This window comes from Macrosteles quadrilineatus, unplaced genomic scaffold (genome assembly GCF_028750875.1).
Source record: "Macrosteles quadrilineatus isolate MER2022 unplaced genomic scaffold, UCM_ALF_1.0 Scaffold_2__2_contigs__length_208266976, whole genome shotgun sequence".
Taxonomy (NCBI): Eukaryota; Metazoa; Arthropoda; class Insecta; order Hemiptera; family Cicadellidae; genus Macrosteles; species Macrosteles quadrilineatus.
The window spans coordinates 26,653,221-26,675,862 of NW_026542595.1; the positions used below are offsets into that span (position 1 = coordinate 26,653,221).

The 22,642-nt window shown below is 36.3% G+C and overlaps 1 protein-coding gene across 1 annotated transcript; it reads right to left on the minus strand.

The window, feature by feature from the left end:
* Positions 1-1,139: 1,139 nt before the first annotated feature.
* Positions 1,140-20,472, minus strand: LOC128984013 (post-GPI attachment to proteins factor 3). Its single transcript, XM_054403294.1, has 9 exons — positions 20,231-20,472; positions 17,878-18,029; positions 17,029-17,181; positions 11,337-11,461; positions 10,901-11,037; positions 5,908-6,076; positions 5,636-5,718; positions 5,335-5,539; positions 1,140-2,326 (listed from the first exon to the last, which is right to left on the minus strand). The coding sequence occupies exons 1-9, from the start codon at positions 20,361-20,363 to the stop codon at positions 2,275-2,277; spliced, it is 1,209 nt and encodes a 402-aa protein (XP_054259269.1). The 5' UTR covers positions 20,364-20,472; the 3' UTR covers positions 1,140-2,274.
* Positions 20,473-22,642: the final 2,170 nt, after the last annotated feature.

Below are 22,642 nucleotides of genomic sequence, written 5' to 3' on the forward strand. Positions count from 1 at the left end.
GTAGAACGTAGTTTTGTTTAAATTATTAACATATATTTTGTGGCTGAAATGGAGCGGTTGTACTAGTGCTAAAATCAGTAAAAAAAATATCATATTCCACTTAAGGGAATAAATGGAAATAGAAATATTGTTTTCAAGCAGATTTTCAACGTAACTTTTTTTACTTTTTATTTTACCAAGAGACAAAATAATCAATGTAAAATGATTTTTAAGGGCTTACCTAATAATGTTAGGTAGGTACTTATCTAGTGTTTGAAAGGAATAATGTATAACGACTTAGTCACTAGCAATAAAAGTATTAGGAACAAACAACAATAGGTTTTATTCTGTCTTAAAAAAGGAAGTGTGATACAATAATAATATTAGCTTCTCATTGTATACATAGAGTTGAGCCTGAAGAATAAAATAGTCAAACCAGTTTAACAAGAATTGTGAAACTTCTTTAGCAATAGACTTTGTTTTGAATAATTGTATATCAATTTAATACTGGATGCAATATTGTCATCAACCATACTTGGATATTAAATCAATTCAAATGCAAGCTAAATAACTTAATAACTAGTTTACCTTGTGGTTGCCAGATTCTTGAAATGTGTAGATATCTTGCTCGATGTACATTTCGCTACATGTGTAGCATCGTCAGGAGCACAGTTTGTCACATTAGGCTATTTAACACAAACACTATTTACAAATATTTACATTTTCGGTCGGATGACGATTTACGGTAAAATAGTGTTTCTGTTAAATAGCCTAATGTGACAAACTGTGCTCCTGACGATGCTACACATGTAGCGAAATGTACATCGAGCAAGATATCTACACATTTCAAGAATCTGGCAACCACAAGGTAAACTAGTTATTAATAATTCGTTCTTGAAGCTCGAATAATACACAACTTCTAAATAACTTCTTGATCATTATTGTGTGTGTTATTAAATTTACGGAAAGTAAATAAAAGAAACGTCTTATAACACTTAAAACATATATTTACGCTTATACTATTACTCACAAGACAGTAAATATACATAAACGATGGTTGATATATAAGTGGTGATCAATTTCGATTGGAGTGTCCAATCGTAATCGATCACCACTTACCATTGTTTATGTATATTTACCGTCTTGTGAGTAACAGTATAAGCGTAACTATATGTTTAACTGTTTTAAGTGTTATAAGACAATTCTTTTATTTACTTTCCGTTATGGCAAGTGGAAAATATACCACCGCCGACGCAAACCTGCAGACTAAACAAATTTCCATTTGCCTGAATTGATTTGAAGTTAAATCTATTTAAATAACATTAGGTTTAACGTGTAGGCTACCTAGGTTTGTTGCTACAGGGACGGTAATAAAATGTGTTTTTTTAGTAAAATATTAGTAGCTTAGTATATCAAAATATTTAAAATATATCAAGATTGATCAAAATATTTCCATAAACAAGCAACTACAACATTTTACAATATTCTCCGTAAGATTAACATAGCAATTTTAAATTTGCAATTTTTTAAATTTTCTCCGTAACCAATAACCGTACAAAAACATTTCAAGATACTAATTTATTTGTTTTTTTAAGCCCTTTAAAATGGTCTAGATAGAAATTAGGAAGTATTGTGTTTTGAGGGCCAAAAATTAGAAAAACCAATTTTTACCCCATAAAACCCCCATTTATTTGTATTTTCTATGTAATTATGATGGAATAAAATCATTATTTAATTATTTCATATATATATATAACAATTTGAACGCGGATTGTGTTTTTGGCCTCTAGGGACGTCAAAATGAAAAAGTATACCGGTCCCGGCTACATGTCTTACCGCACCACCTACAGTAATAGCTACTTACCAATATTCGCTAAAACGTTGATGTAAAAATTAAATAGCCTATTACAAGACAATTATAGAGATTATGTAAAATATTTCCTGTTAAACATCAAATAGGTGTGATGTATTATAAGCATAATAAGCAGCTAATGGCAGTCAGAGTAAATAACTTAAATGTTAAATACAACACATACCAGTTACAGTATACAAAACCAACAAGTTTTGTACCATAGCCGGAGACTATCGACCTGTAGGAACATAGATTTCCATATTATTTGATTTAAATACTTACCACATGACACTTACAGAACATACACAACATTCTATAACTATTGATACTACCGGATGTCTACTCTACTAGGAGGGGTTCTCTTGACACCGCAGCAGTTTCAGATAGTTGCTCGGCAGACTACTTCGACGTACCCACTTCTTGAGAATGCAGTTCAAGTTTTGTCATCTCTCCTTCAGTGTTTTCCTCAAATGCTTGCAGTCCTCTATCACAAATCTGTACAGTGGTCCATGAAATAATAATTAGTAATAGTAAACAATGTATAATTTTGTATTCAATTGTAGTGGTGGGGGGGGGGGGGGCAGAATGAACAATAAACATGAACTGGAAGTAAATCATTTTTGCTCACAATAAAATGAGTAAGGCCATGAGAGTTAGTCTTATAAAATATCAGAATTTGATTGCCAAGGAGTTTTAAAAGGCAAAATAGCTACAAAAGGACTTTGACAAAGTCTTGGTGAGTGTTTTTACTGCAGCCCAATTCTAGGATATTGGTCATCCTATAGGACTTGGAACTAAAGGGTGTCCAAGTAAGAATGCCGGATTTCAGGAGCGTCTTATCCTTATCTGTATTTCAATAGGAATTCCCTAACTACCAGCGATGTTATCAGTTAGGTCCCATTTGTAGTCATGAATCGCTACATGACGGATCAACGCGTGGTTATGGTTAAAGTGCACTACAAGTACGGGGAATGTTTCGCTGAAACGGTGCAGAAGGGTGTAAATGGTGAACGTTACAGGGAAATGATACGAGAGTTTCTCTGGCCCGAGCTTGAGGAGATGACCCTGAAAAAAACATGTGATTTCAACAGGACGGCACAACATGCCATACTGCTCGAGATTCAATTAATTTGTTGCACGAACGATTCCCAGGACGTGTGATTTCGAAACATGGTGATCGGAACTGGCCAGCAAGATCGTGCGATTTAACACCGTGTGACTACTTTCTTTGGGGATATTTAAAGTCGCTTGTTTTCGCCAATAATCCGGTTCGGAGGAAATTATTCGTGCCATTAATGGAATTCAACAGGAAGTGTGTGAAAAAGTGATGGAAAACTTTGTCAAGAGATGTCGGGCTTGTCAGCAGGCAGCAGGTGGGCACTTACAAGACATAATATTCCATTACTAATCTGAGATACTATACTTTAAGATTCATGTATCATATTGTAAATTTAGCGTGAAAATATATGGTTTGTTAACGTTTCAAATCCGGCGTTCTTATTGGGACGCCCTTTATGTTAACATTACTATCTTGATTTTTGACAAGACTGTATCTAGTGGCCAGTCAGATAACAGTCACTATTGATGGTTTTTACTGATTTTGTCTTTCCCACTCAAATTACTATTATTCCAGTGTGGTTGTGGTTGTTGTTGGACATTGAGAGCCAATTTTAAGGAGAGATGTCACCTTCCAATAGCCCCATTTGCAAAAGGATGGTAAGCTGTAGTTTTTATGTGATTTATGCCAAGTATTGCTGTAAATGAGTAAGGGTTCATAAAATTTGTTAATATTTATAATCAAACTAGACCCTTACTAGCAGAAATACCTCGCCGATTTGCCGAAGTTAAGTCCCGAAATGTAAACATAACATATTAGCAGATGACACAAGTTCAGAAACAAGCTGATCTTGTGGTTCACCGCCGCCCCACTGGACCGCGCATCAATCGCCCGCGCCTGCGCAGGGACCCTTGGTCACAGCGCTGAGTGTGCGTGGTGGTCTCCGAGTCGGCAGTTGCCTGAGCAATTGGGCAGAAGAAGGACGCACATCGCTACGCTCTCGCTCACGCCAAGTAAGTGGCCGACATTCACCGCTGTTGTACCCACTACCCAGGACGCCTGGGATAACTCGACCTCACTCGCTATCGCATTTATTACGCCTACCGATTATTCACTGTTAATCAATTACGCTATTTAAGTTAAACGTCCGCAGGAAGTTTAGTCTTAAATTTAATTGAATAATTAACAGAGATTGATTTGATGAAATCTATAACTAATTTTAAAAGTTCAAAAAGGCCAATATATAATAAATTGTTTTAATCACAAGCGCTTTCGGAAACTATGTTTCCATCGTCAGGCTGTGTTCAAACTGGAACAAAAAGTAAATATTTTGACCAGTTTGAATACAGCCTGAAGATGGAAACATAGTTTCCGAAAGCGCTTGTGATTAAAACAATTTGTTATATATTGGCCTTTTTGAACTTTTAAAATTAGTTATACATTTCATCATTCATTGCCAATATCTCCAAATATAAGTTAGAGATTGATTTATTTAAACTTGAGATTATTCTTAAATATTGTTCTATTGTAAAATAGGGTGTGATCTGTTTTGTTCAAATAGCTTAGCAAATATATAATGACCAGCTTTGATTTGTGGAATATCTGAATTTCGTCCGATACATATTTTATAGACCGTGAGCTTGAAGAAGTAACGGCCCAAACGAGATCCGCCCGTTTATAAATCCTTCTGTTTTATTTGTGTTGTTTGATTTCTTTGTTTAAATCTATTCAAGTTCAATTGGTTCTGGTCACGCAAGGTGGCTTTTCATATTCGTGTGTTTTGTTTGTTTTCGCGTAGGTCCGTGAGAAGACGGTATTTACCTAAATATAAAGTGTGGTGTTTAGTTGGTAGTCAATGTTTATCTTAATTACTGTAGCAGCAATTTAGCTGTGAGATCTTTGATTTATGGGAGTAAGGGTGAACAGTGGATTTATTTGAGTGATTTTAATATTTTGTTGGCCTCTTTACTAACTAACACGCTTTCATTTGTTTGTATTTCAGAACTTTACTAACCATTGTAGCTATTCATTGTCTTTTATAATAGAACCAGTGAACAGCAGTTATGTTCTATGTAGTTGCTTAGTTGCCATTAATTGTTAATGTTCTATGTAGTTGCTTTAGCCTGCTACTAATTATTGATGTGTTGAACAATGTACGTAGTTAAATATCCTAACTTACGATTCGATTCCGCTACTAACACATTAACCATCGAAATTGCTTCAAATCTTAGAATAACGCTTAACTAAGGCTTTGGGGAAACGGATTGGCTTTGGGAATTTTTATTAGCCGTGACGTTAGCCAGTTAAGCCCCAACTCCTATTCTCATTCTTCACCATTTCCTTGATTCCTGGACTGTTGCTAATTGAGTGATCTGTGTGTTGTATGTGTTGTGTGTGTTTCTCCATTGTAACAATTAACTCTAGATACTGAAATTTATTTACTTACTTCCAAAAGAAATATGGGATTGGAACAGTCGAAAGATGCCAGAGAGCATGAGCATCAAATATCCAGAGATATGGTGGAAAGTCAGAGACTTCTAACAGTGTGGTGAGCAGACCTAGGACTACAACAGTAGCCAAGTACTTGGAGTGATTGAGCTGCCTCCAGGATGCCAAGCTCCATACAGCTGATACTCCCGCACTCAAGATACCTGCAATGACATAGATAGGGCATGAGCATCAAATATCCAGTGAAATAGTGGAAAGTCAGAGACTTCTAACAGTGTGGTGAGCAGACCTAGGACTACCACAGTAGCCAAGTACTTTGAGTGATTGAGCTGCCTCCAGGATGCCAAGCTCCATACAGCTGATACTCCCGCACTCAAGATACCTGCAATGACATAGATAGGGCATGAGCATCAAATATCCAGTGAAATAGTGGAAAGTCAGAGACTTCTAACAGTGTGGTGAGCAGACCTAGGACTACAACAGTAGCCAAGTACTTGGAGTGATTGAGCTGCCTCCAGGATGCCAAGCTCCATACAGCTGATACTCCCGCACTCAAGATACCTGCAATGACATAGATAGGGCATGAGCATCAAATATCCAGTGAAATAGTGGAAAGTCAGAGACTTCTAACAGTGTGGTGAGCAGACCTAGGACTACCACAGTAGCCAAGTACTTTGAGTGATTGAGCTGCCTCCAGGATGCCAAGCTCCATACAGCTGATACTCCCGCACTCAAGATACCTGCAATGACATAGATAGGGCATGAGCATAAAATATCCAATGAAATAGTGGAATGTCAGAGACTTATAACAGTGTGGTGAGCAGACCAAAGACTACTTTGGTGATTCTTTGTCTCACTCTCTCTCAATTAGTCAGCTGACTTGACCGCACGCTCGCGATAGTCTACCTAGTGGCCGCCGCGGGAACTATACAAAATTCAAATATTTCCAGACTGAATTTTTAACAAAGGCATTGCGCTTCTTAAAAGGTTTGTATTCATTGGTACTAGTACCATGTTGTACAAATACATACACAAACACTATTGCATATGTGCATACATACAAGAACAAGTAGACATTAACCCAAAAACACTTTTAAAAACTCATTGGGCACCAAAACAAATATTTCCTCAAACATTTTAAAACCTAAAATGTTTACAAACAAATCTTTTTCTATAAACTAATTTACAGGGAAGAAAAGAAAACAATGCTGATAAGTCTGAAGAGAATAATGACAAAACACTGATTTGACAATTAATATCGTAGATACTCCCAATATATGAGCCGTGACATGTCCACAAGCCTCACACGATGTAACATCTTAGTTTTGTTATGGTCCTACACTGTGTTGTCGCCGTAATTGGGTTGTTTCGCAGCAGAGCCCCGGTGTTTCAATGTCTGCTGTTCTGTCACGTGTTTTGATCATAAGGCCCATGACTGTCAGTGTGTCCATGTTAAGACTTTGTGTGTCACGTTGTTAGTTAAAATATATCCTTCTTCATCATTTGTGAATTTGTTTATGGTTCAAACCTTTTTGTCATTATTGAAGACATGGATTAGTTAGTTGGTTAGCCAAAAGCTTCAGATGAGGTCCCAAATGGGAGCCTTCAACTTGTTGCTGTCCTGGGAGCCACTCCAACTACTCCCTCTGCAGGCTACTAACTGCCCTGCTCTCCGGACACTTTTAAGCCGCCCAACAAAGCCTATTACAAGTGTGGATCACTGCCTACCACAAGTTTATTTTAGTTTTTTTTTTAGCAAATTTCCCTGTGGGTAGTAGCTATTACCGTAGGTGGCACGGTAAGACCTAGGCCCGGAACCGATTTACTTTTTTCATTTTGATGTCCCCAGAGGCCAAAAACACCATTTGTTCAAATTTATATCCTTATATATAATTCTGTAAGACAAAATTTTTACCAGAAAATTGTGGACGTCTGATAAGTCGCAGTAAAGTGGGAGAGGTCTTAAATTAAAGGTCTTGACCCCAGGGACTCGGGAAAAATAGCTGAATTCCCATAAAGTTACAAACCAGAAAACGAGATATAATGTAAAATATCCACCATAAGAAAAGCATGGGGACTGAAAAGCGTCTGAACAGCGATTCTAATCAGCTGTTACTTACTTATTTGCAATGTTTACATTTATTCCAAAAGTCAATGTTGTTAAATAATGTTTCAAAATGAAATGTATTTGTTTAATTTTTTGTTTTCTGTTTTTATAATAAGTGAAGTAACTAAACAGGGTATGGGAAGACCTGCAAGACGTGGAAGAGTATCCAGGAATTCAACTGACACAAGAAATTCTGAAAGAGAACGTCATGTAAGGCCCAACTATGAAAGAAATCCACAAGCTGGTTTACAACCTGCCTTTAGAACAACCTTCAGAAGAACGTTGGAAAATGAGTTGAGTGTTGTTTCTCACAGTATAGGTCCTCAAAACATTACTTGCATGCATTGTGGCGCATTAGGCCACAAATGGACATGTCAACGCATGTTGCCTCAATGGACTCATTAACATGCCACAACCACAATTAAAAATGTACTTCGAGGAAAAACTAGATGTTACAGGCTGACGTGTTTCTTTTGGAATTAAAGTTGGCACTTCACACTCATTGCCTGTCAATGCATAAGTTGCTGACCTTTTTAGGACTAGACTGTCATCCCATAAGTTGTTTATGATCTCTGTATTCATCTTGAGATATACGACTGTCATCCCAAAAGTGGTTGATGTTCTGTGTATTGACGAACTAAAAGAAATGTTTTTACATGATTCTAACTTCATAAAAAGCATAAGGTAATACAAAAGTGCAATGGCTTTTGCGTCGCTTTCCGTTACACAAAAAGATATTCCGAGAAATGGGCCTTACTGTTTTAAAATTCATGGACAAATTCATAGATATATTTCTGACTTACTACCGCCAAATGGGGAGTTGCCTACAAATGGACAATAATTGTGTCTAAATTAGGGGCTATAGCCCCTACAGGCCACTAGTATATACATATAAATGGATCCGTCGATGGGAACAAGGTTTCACTGGGGGTTTTATGGGCTAAAAATGGGTTTTTCTCATTTTTGACCCTCAAAACACCAAATTTCCCAATTTCTCTCTAGACATTTTTCAAGAGCTTAAAAAAAAAATAATTCAGTATATCAAAGTGTTTCTGTACCGTTATTAGTTACGGATAAAATTTAAAAATGTGATTTTAAAATTCCCATGTTATTCTTATGGAGAATATTGTAAAATGTTGTAGATTGCTTGTTTATGGACATATTTTGATCAAACTAGGCAAATTTATTTATTTTATACTAAGCTATTAAAACTTAACTAAAACACAATTTATTAGTTTAATAGTAGCAGCAAACCTATGTACTCCTTAAACCTAATGTTATTAAAATAGATGTAATTGAAAATCAATTCAGGCAAATGGAAATTTGCTTGGACTAACTTAAAAATAATACAATTCAGTCATGAAAAACATTGATATTTCAATACTTTGGAAAAAACATCGGTAATCTATCATAGATGTAAATACCCCCGCCGCAGCATACCTGCAGTCTAAGCAAATTTCCATTTGCCTGAATTTATTTTCAATTCAATCTATTTAAATAACATTAGGTTTAACGAGTACCTAGGTTTGGTGCTACAAGAAAACTAATAAAGTGTGTTTTTTAGTAAAATATAATTAGCTTAGTATAAAATAAATAAATTTGCCAAGTTTGATCAAAATATATCCATTAACAACCAAACAATTTTACAAAATTCTCCATAAGAATAACATGGGAATTTTAAAATTACAATTTTTTTTAATTTTCTCTGTGACTAATAATAGCCTAAACACTTTGATATAAAAGAATTATTTGTTTTTTAAGCTCTTTAAAAAGGTCTAGAGTGAAATTGGGAAATTTTGTATCTTAAGGGACAATGAGAAAAACCAGAAATTTTTACCCTATAAAACCCCGTTCCTATGGTCCGATCAGCCTGGTTCGCGAACTCATTCAAGTTTATCCCGCATTACACCTTCAAACCAAATTTCGTCTTTATTCATCATTTTTAGAGTCAGTTATTGAATCGGTTGATAGAGGTGAAACAATTGGCATATCCATGGACCCTATCTAAAGCTTTTGATAGTGTAAAACATCCAATATTGTTGAATAAATTGAAATTTCTTGGAATAAAGAAAACTGCATTGCAAAGGTTTGATTCCTATCTAAGTAGTAGAACACAATACTGTATGTTGAAATTACTCAATTAAAAAAATAATAAAATCATTCAAACAGACTCAGAAATTAAAACAATAAAATATGGAGTACCTCAAGGGTCTATTCTAGGGTCATTGCTATTTTTGTGCTATTTAAAGGACATAAGCAGTGCCCTTGTAGACCTAGAAGTGAATTGTGCCTGTATGCTGACGATGCGAATTTAATGTTTCCTCTCCTACACTGGGACAAACAGAAATGTCTGCTTTCCTAGAACTTGGAAATTTGGGCAGTTATCTGGTGTGCCAGAACCTAAAATTAAATTACAAAAAAACAAATTTTATCACATTTAAATTACAACAAAATAAACATTCTAATCCCCCAATAATAATGTAAAACTCACAAATTGAGAAAAAGGCCAGCACAAACTTTTTGGGTCCAACAATAGATCAGAATTTGAACTGGAATGTGCATATAAAAAATAGTTTCAAAAATCAACTCTGGAATTTTTGCCCTTTCAAAAATGTCTCTGTACTGTGATGTCAAAAATTTTAAAAACATTAATTCCCTATCAAACGGTACCAAGTTCAAAAAGATTAAATAAGAAATTCCTGAAATATTACAATTTTTAGTTGTAAAATGGGGCAAACCTTCTTAGCCTCATTGTACCCCATTTTACAAAATAAAGATCGTAATATTTCAGCTATTTCCTATACAATCTTTTTGAACTTGGTACCGTGTGATAGGGAATTAAAAATACTAAATAAAAGGGTTCTTGACATTTTTTCATAAAATACGCTGTTTTTGTGTAATTTAAGTTTAAAAAATTAAAATGGCCGCCATTTTTAAATTCTAAGTTGAATCAAGATGATATTTTTTCTAACATTGGTCTCTTTTACCTTCACCTACATACCAGGTTTTATAAAGATTGGTTGAAAAATTCCAAAAATAAAAATGTTTATGTAAAAAATACAAAATGGCGGATATCTGGTTAACGAAGCGATTTTGGAAAAAATGTTATTCTTGTTTTTCTCTTTATTTTGATCCAAGGAATCACTACGTAAATTATTTGAATGAATGGTGTTTTTGATCTTTGGGAACGTCAAAATGAAAAAGCAAATCGGTCCCGGGCCTAGGTCTTACTGTGCCACCTATGGTAATAGCTACTTCCATAAAGGGAAATTCGCTAGAAACATCAAACATCAATAGAAAAACATCGAAGTTTCAAAAACATCGACTATTGACGCTCATCCATAGTTGGATATCGTGAGGTCATGCCGAGGTCGGATACAAGGGGTTCTACTTTACATTGAGTTCCAGTGGTAGAAAATGAACTTGAATTGTTTAAAGACTAGATTTTAAAACTTACCAATAGCAATATTAGCAGTCATGTTGTAGTCATAATCAAACTGGCCTAATATCAGGTATCCTGCGTGGTTGATGAAAAATGATATAGAGACCAAAGTAAACAGTACAGATATAGCACCACGTACTCCAATCAGCAATCTGTAATCAAAAGAAAGCTATGACATACATTTCACATTTAGTAGTTTGTAGTCTTACCTGGTAATCAATCAGTTATAGATTCAATCTTCGAAAAGTTGGTGGCTTTTGGAAGGTTTGAGATATGGCCAAGCTTATTTTTCAATCAGCATACACTTGATTTCTAGATTCTTTATAGATTCAATTTCTACTCCCAACAGGGAAGTCATGCTTCTTATCTTTTTTACATCAATCATGCGACAATCCAAAAAGAGTACACGCTGTGTAAAATTAACTTACAGCATGATTACAAAATGACTGACCTCATGATCATCCCATAGAAAGAGTAGAAGACCATGCCAAATGCTGAGAGATAGTCCATGAGCTCAGTGAGAGGCAAGTCTCTAGCATGGAAGATGGCTGACCAGACCCAACAGTTGATACAAACCTGGCACAAGACCAATCAGTCAGGACAACTCATCTGAGGAGGATGGTTCTGACACACAAGCTAGACTAGTAAAGATGGGGGATAAAAGAAAAGATAATTTTAAATCATTGAAATTCCATAAAAAATAGGCTAGTGAATGTGGTTGGTTGATCTGACAATCTTTGGTGGCAAGTAAGGAGTTGTCTACAGGCATTGAAGAACAACCTAATTTTATGTTGGAGGAGGTCTCTGAAGCCACTGTCTAAGACCTAATCGCCTTGACGTCTGGATTTGTTTTATAAATCTCTAACTTTAACTTAGCCTATATCAATTTGTTTATTTAATTTATTTACACACCCAATATTAAGATTGTATTATTTATTCCCTTAATATCAATATTGTTTTTGTATAAAACTCAAAATCACTTGTAAATTAACCAGGTAGTTTTATGGTTTTAGCTTATTAAATAATCTGACGGCAATGTAATAACCAGTCCTGCAGTATTATATGATAGGGAAGCCGGGGTAATAAGAGACATGAGGGGTAATAAGAGATAAAAAAAATTATACTAAAGGTATAAAGGGTATGATTAATTTAAAATAATTATATGTTGTTGTACTAAATAAACGGAAAATTCTGATAATATATTCAATAATATTAACCGTCATTTTTATGTAAAAAAAATATTGAATTTTTTGCTTACCCCACTGTCTTTTATTACCCCGGTCGGGGTATTAAGAGACAAGGCTTTTGCTACCCATATGCAACCAATGAAAAATATGAGGGGGTAATAAGAAACAAGTCCAGAAAATTCTAAAAATTTTAATCTTTGTTTCATTTAAATACATAAATTGGTTCCCAAGATATAAACGTTTGAAAAACAAAACCTAAAAGGTGATCGGTAAAATTTGTTTTGATTAATATTAAATAAAAGTAAAGCACTAGAACCATGGGGTTGGAGTTTTTAAAATCTACATATAGTATACGTTTAAAAAAATACATCAAAATAAAAAATAATATTTCCATTACTTGTTGGAGGACATTTTGTAAATTCGTTAAAAAATGTGTCAAAGTCTACGACTAAGAAAAAATGCCCTATGACTAAATACATCTGGGCCAACTGAATGGATACTTAGTGAGTTATAAATGATGGTAATAGTAGAAAGGACTTATAAAAAGATGTTTAAAGCCTTAAAAAGATGAAATTTATCTAAAAAATATATAAAAATGAATATTTAAATTTGTGTGTTAGCAACGCTAAATTAATAACATTAAAACAACTCATTAGTCCCAGGCGAATGATAAAATGATAGTATTTTACCTAGGCCTATAGCATTTAGTCATGAGGTAAGTTTCCTTATTAAACCTTTCTAGTCCCTAGTTGTAAAGTCCTTTCTTCACTTTTTTGTAGACCAGTCTAATTTTATTTTGTTGTCCTCTCGAAATGGTAAACGGCCCATTTCCATGTAATTGAATTGGACCGTAGAACACAAACTTGTTTGATACAGTTTGAATGTCATCATGTACTGGCCACTTGAAGTTGTGTAGCACCTTCTGGAGGAATTTTACTTTGGACAGTCCTTTGTCTGGGAAGTCAATTACTCTTCCGACATGCCAGTCAAGATCGTAGTATACCGCATAATACATTTCAAGGAGGGGGTCAATGTTGGTTGGCTCAATTTCCTCAGGAAGACTTTCATCAGATGATGACAGTATGGGAGAAATGCCTCCTTCATCAGAATCCAAGCAAAGATTTGTATTGGCATCCGTATCCGAGGAATCACTCTCTTTAGGTTTGGCTATTTTGCCGTCTCTTATTACCCCTCAATATTTTCAAAAAGGGGTAATAAGAGACATGGTCAAAATTCACCTTAAATTACATCTTGCAACAATTTAAAAAATTGATCAATATTCTCCATCATCTTGGCCACAAAATAACACATAACTGATGTCTCAATCTCTATCTCAAATTTTACAAGAAAATTTAATTTGGAAAAAGTCACAAATTTACGCAGTAAGTTCATTGAACCGCAGGGGGCTCACGCTTGCGTGGGTTCGTGGCCTGGGCGACCACGCGGACCCTAGCTCTCCCAGAGGGGAGGTAACTGCCCGGTGTCAGACCCGGCACTTCAGGTAGACCACAGTTATGGACGACTGGTAAGCGCCAGCCCCTTAGGGGGAGCCTCCAGTGACATTCCCTCCATTCAGGGTGGGGGGGGTGTTTAGCTCTCAGTGACGCCGTTAATTCCGCCTCTCCTCAACTACCTGTAACTGTGGTTGTGACTGAGTCCTACCTGTTGTGTTCGACTGACATTTTGTGAGGCATATCCTCGACTTTGGAAGTAGCCTCGTCCTGGGAGGTGAAATACCTAGCCCCCAGAGGGGAGGTAAATGCTCCGTGTTGGTATCGGCATTTCAAGTTGGCCACAGACATGGTCGACTGGGCATCGGGTCCCAGTGACATTCCTTTATCCAGGATGGAGGGGTGTTTAGCTCTAGGAGAGATGGAAGTACATCATAATCTCTAACCTACCTGTGTCTGTGGTACTTTGGGCTTCGGCCTGCTTGTGGTGTGCGACCAGCATTCAGTGGGCAAATCCTCGACTTTGGAAGTAACCTTTCCTGGAGGTGAAAACGGGCAAGTACCCGCAGCTCACGGGGACACTCAAGGGCAACGTAACTTTCCGCAGTGTGAGGGCAACGGTTTGTAGGTACTTATGCAAACCTATCCCTGTCTCTGAGCACGGACGGTATGGTTATCTTGAGTGTGGGGGGTTCTTCCCGGAACCTCAATTGAGTCAAGGGTGTCGCCACCTCTGGTGGATAGGTTCATCCGGGTGGGTCCCACTTCTATACCTGCCTCCTTTTGGGAAACCCTGATGGCCTGGCAGTGATGTTGGGTCTGACGGGCAAACGAAGTAGATCGGGTGCTGGGTCCGAGCCCGCCAGGGGTATCTGGGGATCTATCGCTCTGGATATCTCTGGTTCCCAGCAATGGGTCAGGCCTCGATCGGGCAGCGGTGTAAATGGGAGGTTGGGGTTCCCCCCGTCAGCGTGCTGATGGTCCCCTTCCTCCTGGCTATTGATGGCGGGTTCTGCCTGTCAGGGATGAGATAGGTCCCGAGTGTTGCTTGCACTAAATGCGTCGGGGCGCTCTACTATGGACCTCTAGGTTCCGACCTAGTGGAACCCAGGTGGAGTGACGCTTAAACAAGCAGCCGGAATCCCTGGTTAGGATTGAGGGGCAACCCTCTTTCCGAAGGGTCTGCTTCGGCAGCCGGCGAGCCTGATGACCTTAAGTCATCCGCCCATGATGTGCTAAAGGTTGATGCGTAAGCTTCGGCCTACATCATGGGGCCCGGGTATGTCCTGTAGGATAGGTACCGGGTAAGCAGTCAGGGGGCTTCGGCTCTCATGACAACAAATCTAAATCTAAATCTAAAATCTAAAAGTAAGTTCATTGGTAAGGCATTTTCCAAAGGTTCGGAAAAAATTTTTTAACAGTAATATTAGATACGTAAGTGTGTGGTAAGGAAGATAAAATGTTTAAAATGTCTATGGGTATTTTCTGATAATTTTAACATAATGTTTAAGTGGTTTTTTGCACTGTCTATTATAACCCCTGTCTCTTATTACCCCGGCTTCCACTACTACTAATACTACATAATAATTACTGGTCATATAATGTACACAGTTGATAGTTAGAAAGCCCCCCCCCCCCCCAAACCAAAAGACAGGATGCGCCCCTAAAACATAAAAACATCCCGGGTAAATCCATAGGCTACTTATATACTTATGTACAGTAAAAACTTAAATACAGGGTGTTGATTAGCTTAGACCTACAAACATTTGGGGAATTTTCAACTATTTTGTTGACTAAAATTGTTATAGTTTGTCCATTTGGCTATGATACCCAGCGGATTAGGAACCTTCTCGAAACTCAACTCACCATCTCGCACCATCACAGCTCACCAGTGACAAAAAATGAATCACCTACTGTCACAGTCCCACAGATCTGCTATTTTTTTTTATTTTAAGTTAAAATAAATTGTTCTGTATAAATTTGAGTTATACATAAAATTAAAAAAATAATAAGTCTAAACACGATGTGTATACTTAATATCTACGATCTGTAAGGCGGACAAAGCTGGTGACAATACAGAGTAATGTTTTGGACATTGGTACGGTCGTTGTACATATACTCTGGCTGTTTTTAAATATTTGTAGTAAGGGAACATTAAAAATCAAAAGTCTCTTTAAAACGGAATTTGGGGGTAAATTATATAGTAATGTTATTAAATAATATTATTAATATTATTAAGTTACCATTTGAAATGATAGTTGTTAACACAACAACTGATTATATTATAAGCAATGTAGCTTGATGTATTTCGTTGTATTATGTAAAAACAGTGTACCTTCTATATAATGTGGTATATTATTGTCTTCGTATAATCAAACAATAACGATTTAATGATACGTAACTCAAATTAGTAGGGATTTCAATTCCTCGAAAAGTTATAAAAATCAGATTAATTTTCTTGTTTTAAGTTACTATGAAAAGTTGAGTCACAGAAAATATAAATCAAATATATAATAAAAAAGTAGCAGATCTGTAGAATAGTGACAGTAGGCCTAGGTGATTCATTGTTTGTCACCGGCCAGCCCGGCGAGCGGGTCGAGAGGGTGAGTTGAGTTCCGAGAAGGTTCCTAATCTGCTGGGTATCATAGCCAAACAGACTATAAACAGACGGACTATAACCTCAGACGGAGTAACCTCAGAGTTTACAGGTGTTATTTTATACTAGGAGGGAACTCATCTTGGGCTTTTTAAGTTTATTTACTACCGCTGTTTTTTCAGGTAGGTAGGAAATAGTTTTGCTAATTTGTGTTTACAGATTGGCTGTTTTGGGTTGTGTTGGGTCCCTCACCTTAAATACCTACTTGAAAATCAATTTAATAATAAAAACAATAGGCCTATATCTGAATTTCCAGATATGACATTTACAGAGAATGACCAGCTAGTCACAAATCATACACAGTGTAATTCTGATTCAATATTTTCCCAAAAATGTGGGGATATAGTAACCATAACAGTATTGTGATTTGTGAGTACCGTAGCCTACATACAAGCATTTTTTAAGAAGCTGTCCTCTTTTGATTTTGCATTTGCCCGCCCACAATAAGCCTGTGCATTATAACCTGTGCCTGGAATGAGTCAAACAAAGCAAGGGGTTTGCTGGCACAGTGCAAAAGTAAACTGTACTGTTAAATACCAGTAGTGGCAACAACAAGACGTGAAACCACCATTGCTGCCTGGGATTCGTAGTCCATCACGCAACCAACTGAGCCACTAACTCACCAATAGGCCTACATAATAGACATGTCAATACTACTTACAAATTATATTCCATTTTTCATTGGGCTACCAGTTAATAATGTTAGGCTTTCTAACAAAAGGTCAACATTAGATAGTGAAAAGATAACAGAGTGTGGACTGTTACCTTATAAAAAAACAGCCAAAAATTACAATGGAATGGAAAAAAAATAAAAAAACAAATTGAACATTAGAAATCAATGCTACTCACCCCTGCATAGAGAAACCAGACTTTATACATCGGACTTGAAGGTCTGACTTCACTGCGGAACTTGCGGAACATGAATATGTGTGCAGCCAGATTAAGCAGAGAAAAAACCACCGACGCTGGCTCCTGGAGACCCATCCATCGGACAAATGGCCACTGAGAATAACACATACAGACTTCTCATTAAAATAAAAATAATATTGTTACCACAGTGAGAAAATTCCAGTGAAATTGTGTATTTCAGGCCAAGATGCTTTTACATTATAGGTTCAAATTAGCCAATAAATGGGAAGTAGGGCATATTTTTTACTAGTAAAAATAATAGGGCAAAAAATTGATGATTGGTCAAAAACATACTTGTCGCTAAGTGAAAGTTGGGCTTAATGACTGTAGGCTGTAGGCCTAAAAAGTTGATAATCACCAATTGAATTTACTAGACTGGGACGGGTGGCGTCGTCTTGTAATTCAGCTACTAGGAGGTCACGAATTGTGGATATTTATAGGCATGCGTGGATTAACGTCCGCACGGGTGATTACTACGACTATCCGCAGTACTATCCTGATAATTAGACCAATTCGTATATACCAAGGAAAAAAGTGGTTCGGATTCCACCATAAACTGTAGGTCCCTTAGTCGCCATTAGCTGTATGGGCTATTAATTAACAGCTGTGTCTAAGGAATATGTCGGCCTTAGTCACTAACAAGACTACAAGACCGTGCCACTCATCATACACTCATCTCCATTCATACTTGGCTTAAAATACCTACTTTGTATGGTCACCATTTCAAAGAAAAAGTATTAAAAAAAAAGTATTTTGTATCCTTAAAAAAATGTCCCTCCTTCATTTTACCTTTCCATGAAACTGTGGAGGAGGCCATCCTTTTCTTTCAAAGTTATCAACAATTGACCACATGCACCTGTACTTGCAATCATCAGCACAACGCCAATCCAAAAATCCAGTCCAAACAAATCCTTTCTCCGGTTGTTTGAAAAAATACCCATCTATAACACAATACCAAAACACTTTTACTGTAAGCCACTGAACCTCAAAAAACCTCAAAATTATTTTCAGTAGCCTAATTTAAGTTTTTTAAATATTTTAATATTCCATGTAATTAAGTTAAAAAGTCTTACTTTTCAAACAACACATTTCAAGGCTTGCACAAGGCTTTTTTTAAATACACAGATATGTAGCAATAACATAATTAGACACTGTGTCCTATCAATAACAATAATCGGTACATTCCTGTTAAAGGGAACATTCATTATTATCGATGATTTTCTTCTCGATATATCGATATTAACAAATTGAAACATATCAGCTGACAACTACGATAAATATTGTTCAGTGTCAACAAACAATAATGAAATGAAACTTTTTTTAAAAAATAACCTAACATAACTAACCAAACCTGCTGTAACATTTAAAAATTCTTTGTTTAACTTGCCTTTTCTATTATCAAACCCAAACGTAGTTTTTAAATGGTACAGCAAGTTTGGTTGGTTATGTTGTTAGCTTAGAACAGTTTCATTTCTCAATCCATATAAGGTAATAGACTATTTTAGCCTAAACAAGATCAGTTAGTTGTTATCAATTTGTAATGGATCGGAAAACAAAAATATTGATCTATCAAAAAAATCATTGATAATAATGAATGTTCCTTTTAACAGGAAAGTACCCAATAAGTTAATCTTACTAGGCCTGTTGGTCAAAATCCGTTATGTGCCCACAACTCCAAAACTTGTTAATATCAACATTAATGTGTACAAAACGTAGTTTTTCAATGGCAGAGCACTTTAGAATGGAATCATTTCCAGGTAAGTATTTACAACAACATTGTTGTCGGTCTTATCTAATCTGTCTGGGCTGGGAGATATGAAGGTTCGCTGTAGTGTCACCAGCAGCAGTCCGAGGTAATGAATCACTGTTGACTTTGTCGCAACAATGAGATAGGCTACTTAGCCTAATTTTAGTTCAGATACTCAAAAACTTATTTTAAACTGTTCGAGGAGTTAGGTTGGGGGTTATTTTTTTAGTTTTAACAACTTTAAGGATTCTTTTGAGATTCAATGAAAACTATACTGTACCTAGTTAAGTTAACTAAACTTATCAAACCAATTAACTAGGTTCATGGTACTGTAAGTTACCTGCATTAAAAGATGTTAGGTAACTGACTATTCTAGTTGGTATTTACAACAGTAAAATATATAAAAAAAACCATCCACAATGTAGTAAAACCCCACTGCTCCAGCAATGGTTTAAGTATTTTCTACATTAAGTTAAATGAACAGAGTTTGTGTGCAATCAGCAGAATTCACAGGCAACTTAGCAGAGGTTGGGTGTAAGACAAAAAATTGCCTGATAGCTTTCCTTTCAGCCTTACGACTTTATATATTTATGTTTTCCACTACCCTCGCAATTACGGCTAGGCTATCTATAAGACGGTACATTTTACGTAGCCTACCTAACTTAAACACCACAGCCAAAGACCCAAAAATGCCAGATTAGCAAGTCTTTATTTATTTATTTCATATGGAAACACCATTATACAATAATATACATTGGCAGATTGCACTGTTTTGCATAAAAATATAATAACAATAATGAAATGATTGGAAAAAATGCACTAGGCCTATACAATAATAACAAGAATAGCAATAACAAACGTACAAGAATCAACAAGAACAATGAGGTGAAAGTTTAACCAGGTACTTATGCAAATACAAGAAGTGATTTGGAAACAGATTAATTTAAAATGGTAGGCCTAATATGTAACAACAATGGATGGAGTATCAAAATATAAATAACAGCATATAAATAACGTCTTAGCTCATCATAGCTCAGTAAACTTATATTAGTTTACGTTACTTTTATTAAAATGCTTCAAAAAATAGCACTGGTCTAACGAAGCTGAAAAAGCCTACCGGTAAGTTACTGCTAAATTAGGCCTATTAGGCAACATGACATGATGTTGGCTGCCACATTCAGATAAAAGCTTGGCCTAAGCTACAGAGAGGAGAATCACTCTCATTAGCCTTAAGTTTCTAATTGTAGAATGTTCATTTAGACTTAAGCTACATAGGGCCTAGGTCGGTAGATTTAAAGTTTTAAGCCTAGCCTCGAAGAAGATAGCATAACTTATTGTAACTATTGTACAATTAAATGAGTCACTAATAGATCTTATATAAAGTAGTCGAGTTACCTTTTTCGCAGTATTCTAATCTGCAAGTGTCTACACAGGATTTATAAGAAGGAAAACTATCCCCTAGAGAAGCTTTAACTTTACCACCCTGGTTTATTATAATAATAAATGCCAATGACACTATTCTGTTCATTTTGCATATTTATTGCAGACTAATATATCACTTCATTTTGTTGAAACTATTGTGATACTCTGGAACATGATTCATTATTATAAATAATAAGAGTATTTTTTATAGTGAATTAACTTGAAATAGGCAGGAAATAAAGCTCAATTTGCTCAAAAAACTAAACTTATGATTACGAACTGTATTGTATTGTGTATTGGCAATTGAATCAGCTGATAAGCCAAACAAAACAAAGCTAAAGCAGACGGCATCAAACCTCAAAGAGTGTGTAAATGCAGGCTGACCACATTTATATCATTTAAACAGTTTATAACTTACTCGACCTGCAACATATATAATAAAATAGTCAAAGTATTATATTTGGTCTTTGTTGGAAATTATATTCACAAAAATCACATAATTGCCTTCAGAGATTTGATGTGTTTCATTCCGGTAACGCTTAGTAATAACGTAATAATAACGCTAACGACGGCTTTTCTCCACAGAAAAGTAAAGGCCAAGTCACACCGAGCTCGCTCCCGCGGCGGGAGCGAATTTTGAAAAATCGCTCACCATGTTATCAAATGTGCCAAGTCACACCGCACTACCGCGCGCCCGCGGGCGTGCGGTAGTGTCCGCCACGTCCGCCTCCTGAGCGATTTATTGAGACTACCGCGGCGGGAGTTTTGTCTAGCACATGCGCAAAGGGGCATTTCGAATGCCCAAGCTATTTAATGTTTAAAATTAATACAGTTTAATACAGTTTTAAATTAAATTTAACATGTTTTTTTTTGTTTGATGATGTAGTCTATGTTGTTTTGTATTATCTTCGTAATTATGATTATCGCCAGAAAAAAATCATTTTTGTTTACCATTCAAAAACAATGTTTACGGTGAAAATAATAATGTTTCCCATAAACATTTTGATATTGCCGACGTTAAAAATTTTTTTTATTGGTTCATCAACTTTTTCGATTTGCAACAACAAAAACCTTTACAATCAATGTTAACTTGAACTTTCAATAGAAACGCTTAGCAAAAAATAACATTTGTTTTAAAATGGTCATATGTTTTATTTACAAAGTAAAAAGTCTTTGTAGTGTAGCGAAAAAAAAACGTTCAAAAGCTGAAAGTGGATAATTTATCCACAACCATATTTAAAATGCTTCGAACACAAGGTCTAAATTAAATAAAAAAAAAATAGTTATTCACTTTTTAAAGTAGCCCTACACTAACAAATTAATAAAGATTCAATTGCTTCTTAAACACTTTACTTAAAACCTGCAAATTCACATGGCATACTAAACAGATAAGATGAGTTTCTTATGTAAAACGATTGTAATGAACTCATCTCAAAACTCCCGCCGCGGACGCGAACTTTTGGTGTGACATGGCTCGAGGAAAAACATCCGCGCGCGGTACTCCCGCGGCGGGAGCGGCAGATGTCGGTGTGTCATGGACTTAAGGTGCGGAAGAAACACGTTTATGGGACAACCGTGCGCAATTCAGCTCTGACATGTTGGGGTGGAAATATACTGTCTTGTGAAAAGCAGAAGCAAGGAAGAGCCTGACTGCAGGTGGTACCTACCGTGCGGAAATTCCTATCGTACATGGTACAGAATCTTCCTCAATTGTAAAAGTTCCTCCACCGTGAGCATAGCACCGTGTTCTCTCCCAAATCAACAGTAGTATCATCCCTGAACAACATGCGGTCGCTCATCCTCTACAAACCTTTTAGAGTTTTAAGATTACATTATGTCAGCATTTAATAAGTCTTCCCAAGTGGACTGCATATATACTTTGACTTCAGTAAAGACTTTGATAAGGTTAACCATCGCTTACTTTTGGCAAAATCGGAGGCCTACGGTATCTGTGGATCATCACTGTTGTGGCTAAAAAGTTAAAAAAGTTAAGTGACCGAGAACTCATCGTCAAGTGTAATGGAGGCTTTTCTTACCCGTTTCATGTTCCATCTGGGGTGCCCCAGGGATCACTCTTGGACCCTTTGTTGTTTGATATTTTTATAAATGACATAAGCAAGACATTATTATCTGATTATCTTCTTTTAGCTGATGATATCAAGGTATTTGCAGAGATGACATGCTCACAATACCCAGGACAAACTCCAATCATTTCTAGACAAGATTAGTAAATGGTGCGATGAAATCGCTGGAGCTGAATGTTGCTAAGTGTCTCGTCATTTCTTTCAGTCGCAGTACCATAGATAAAACAGCTCATGTTTTATCTATGATAGTACAGCCTTACAACTACAGCATAAACGGTGTCAGACTAAAAGTGGTTGATAG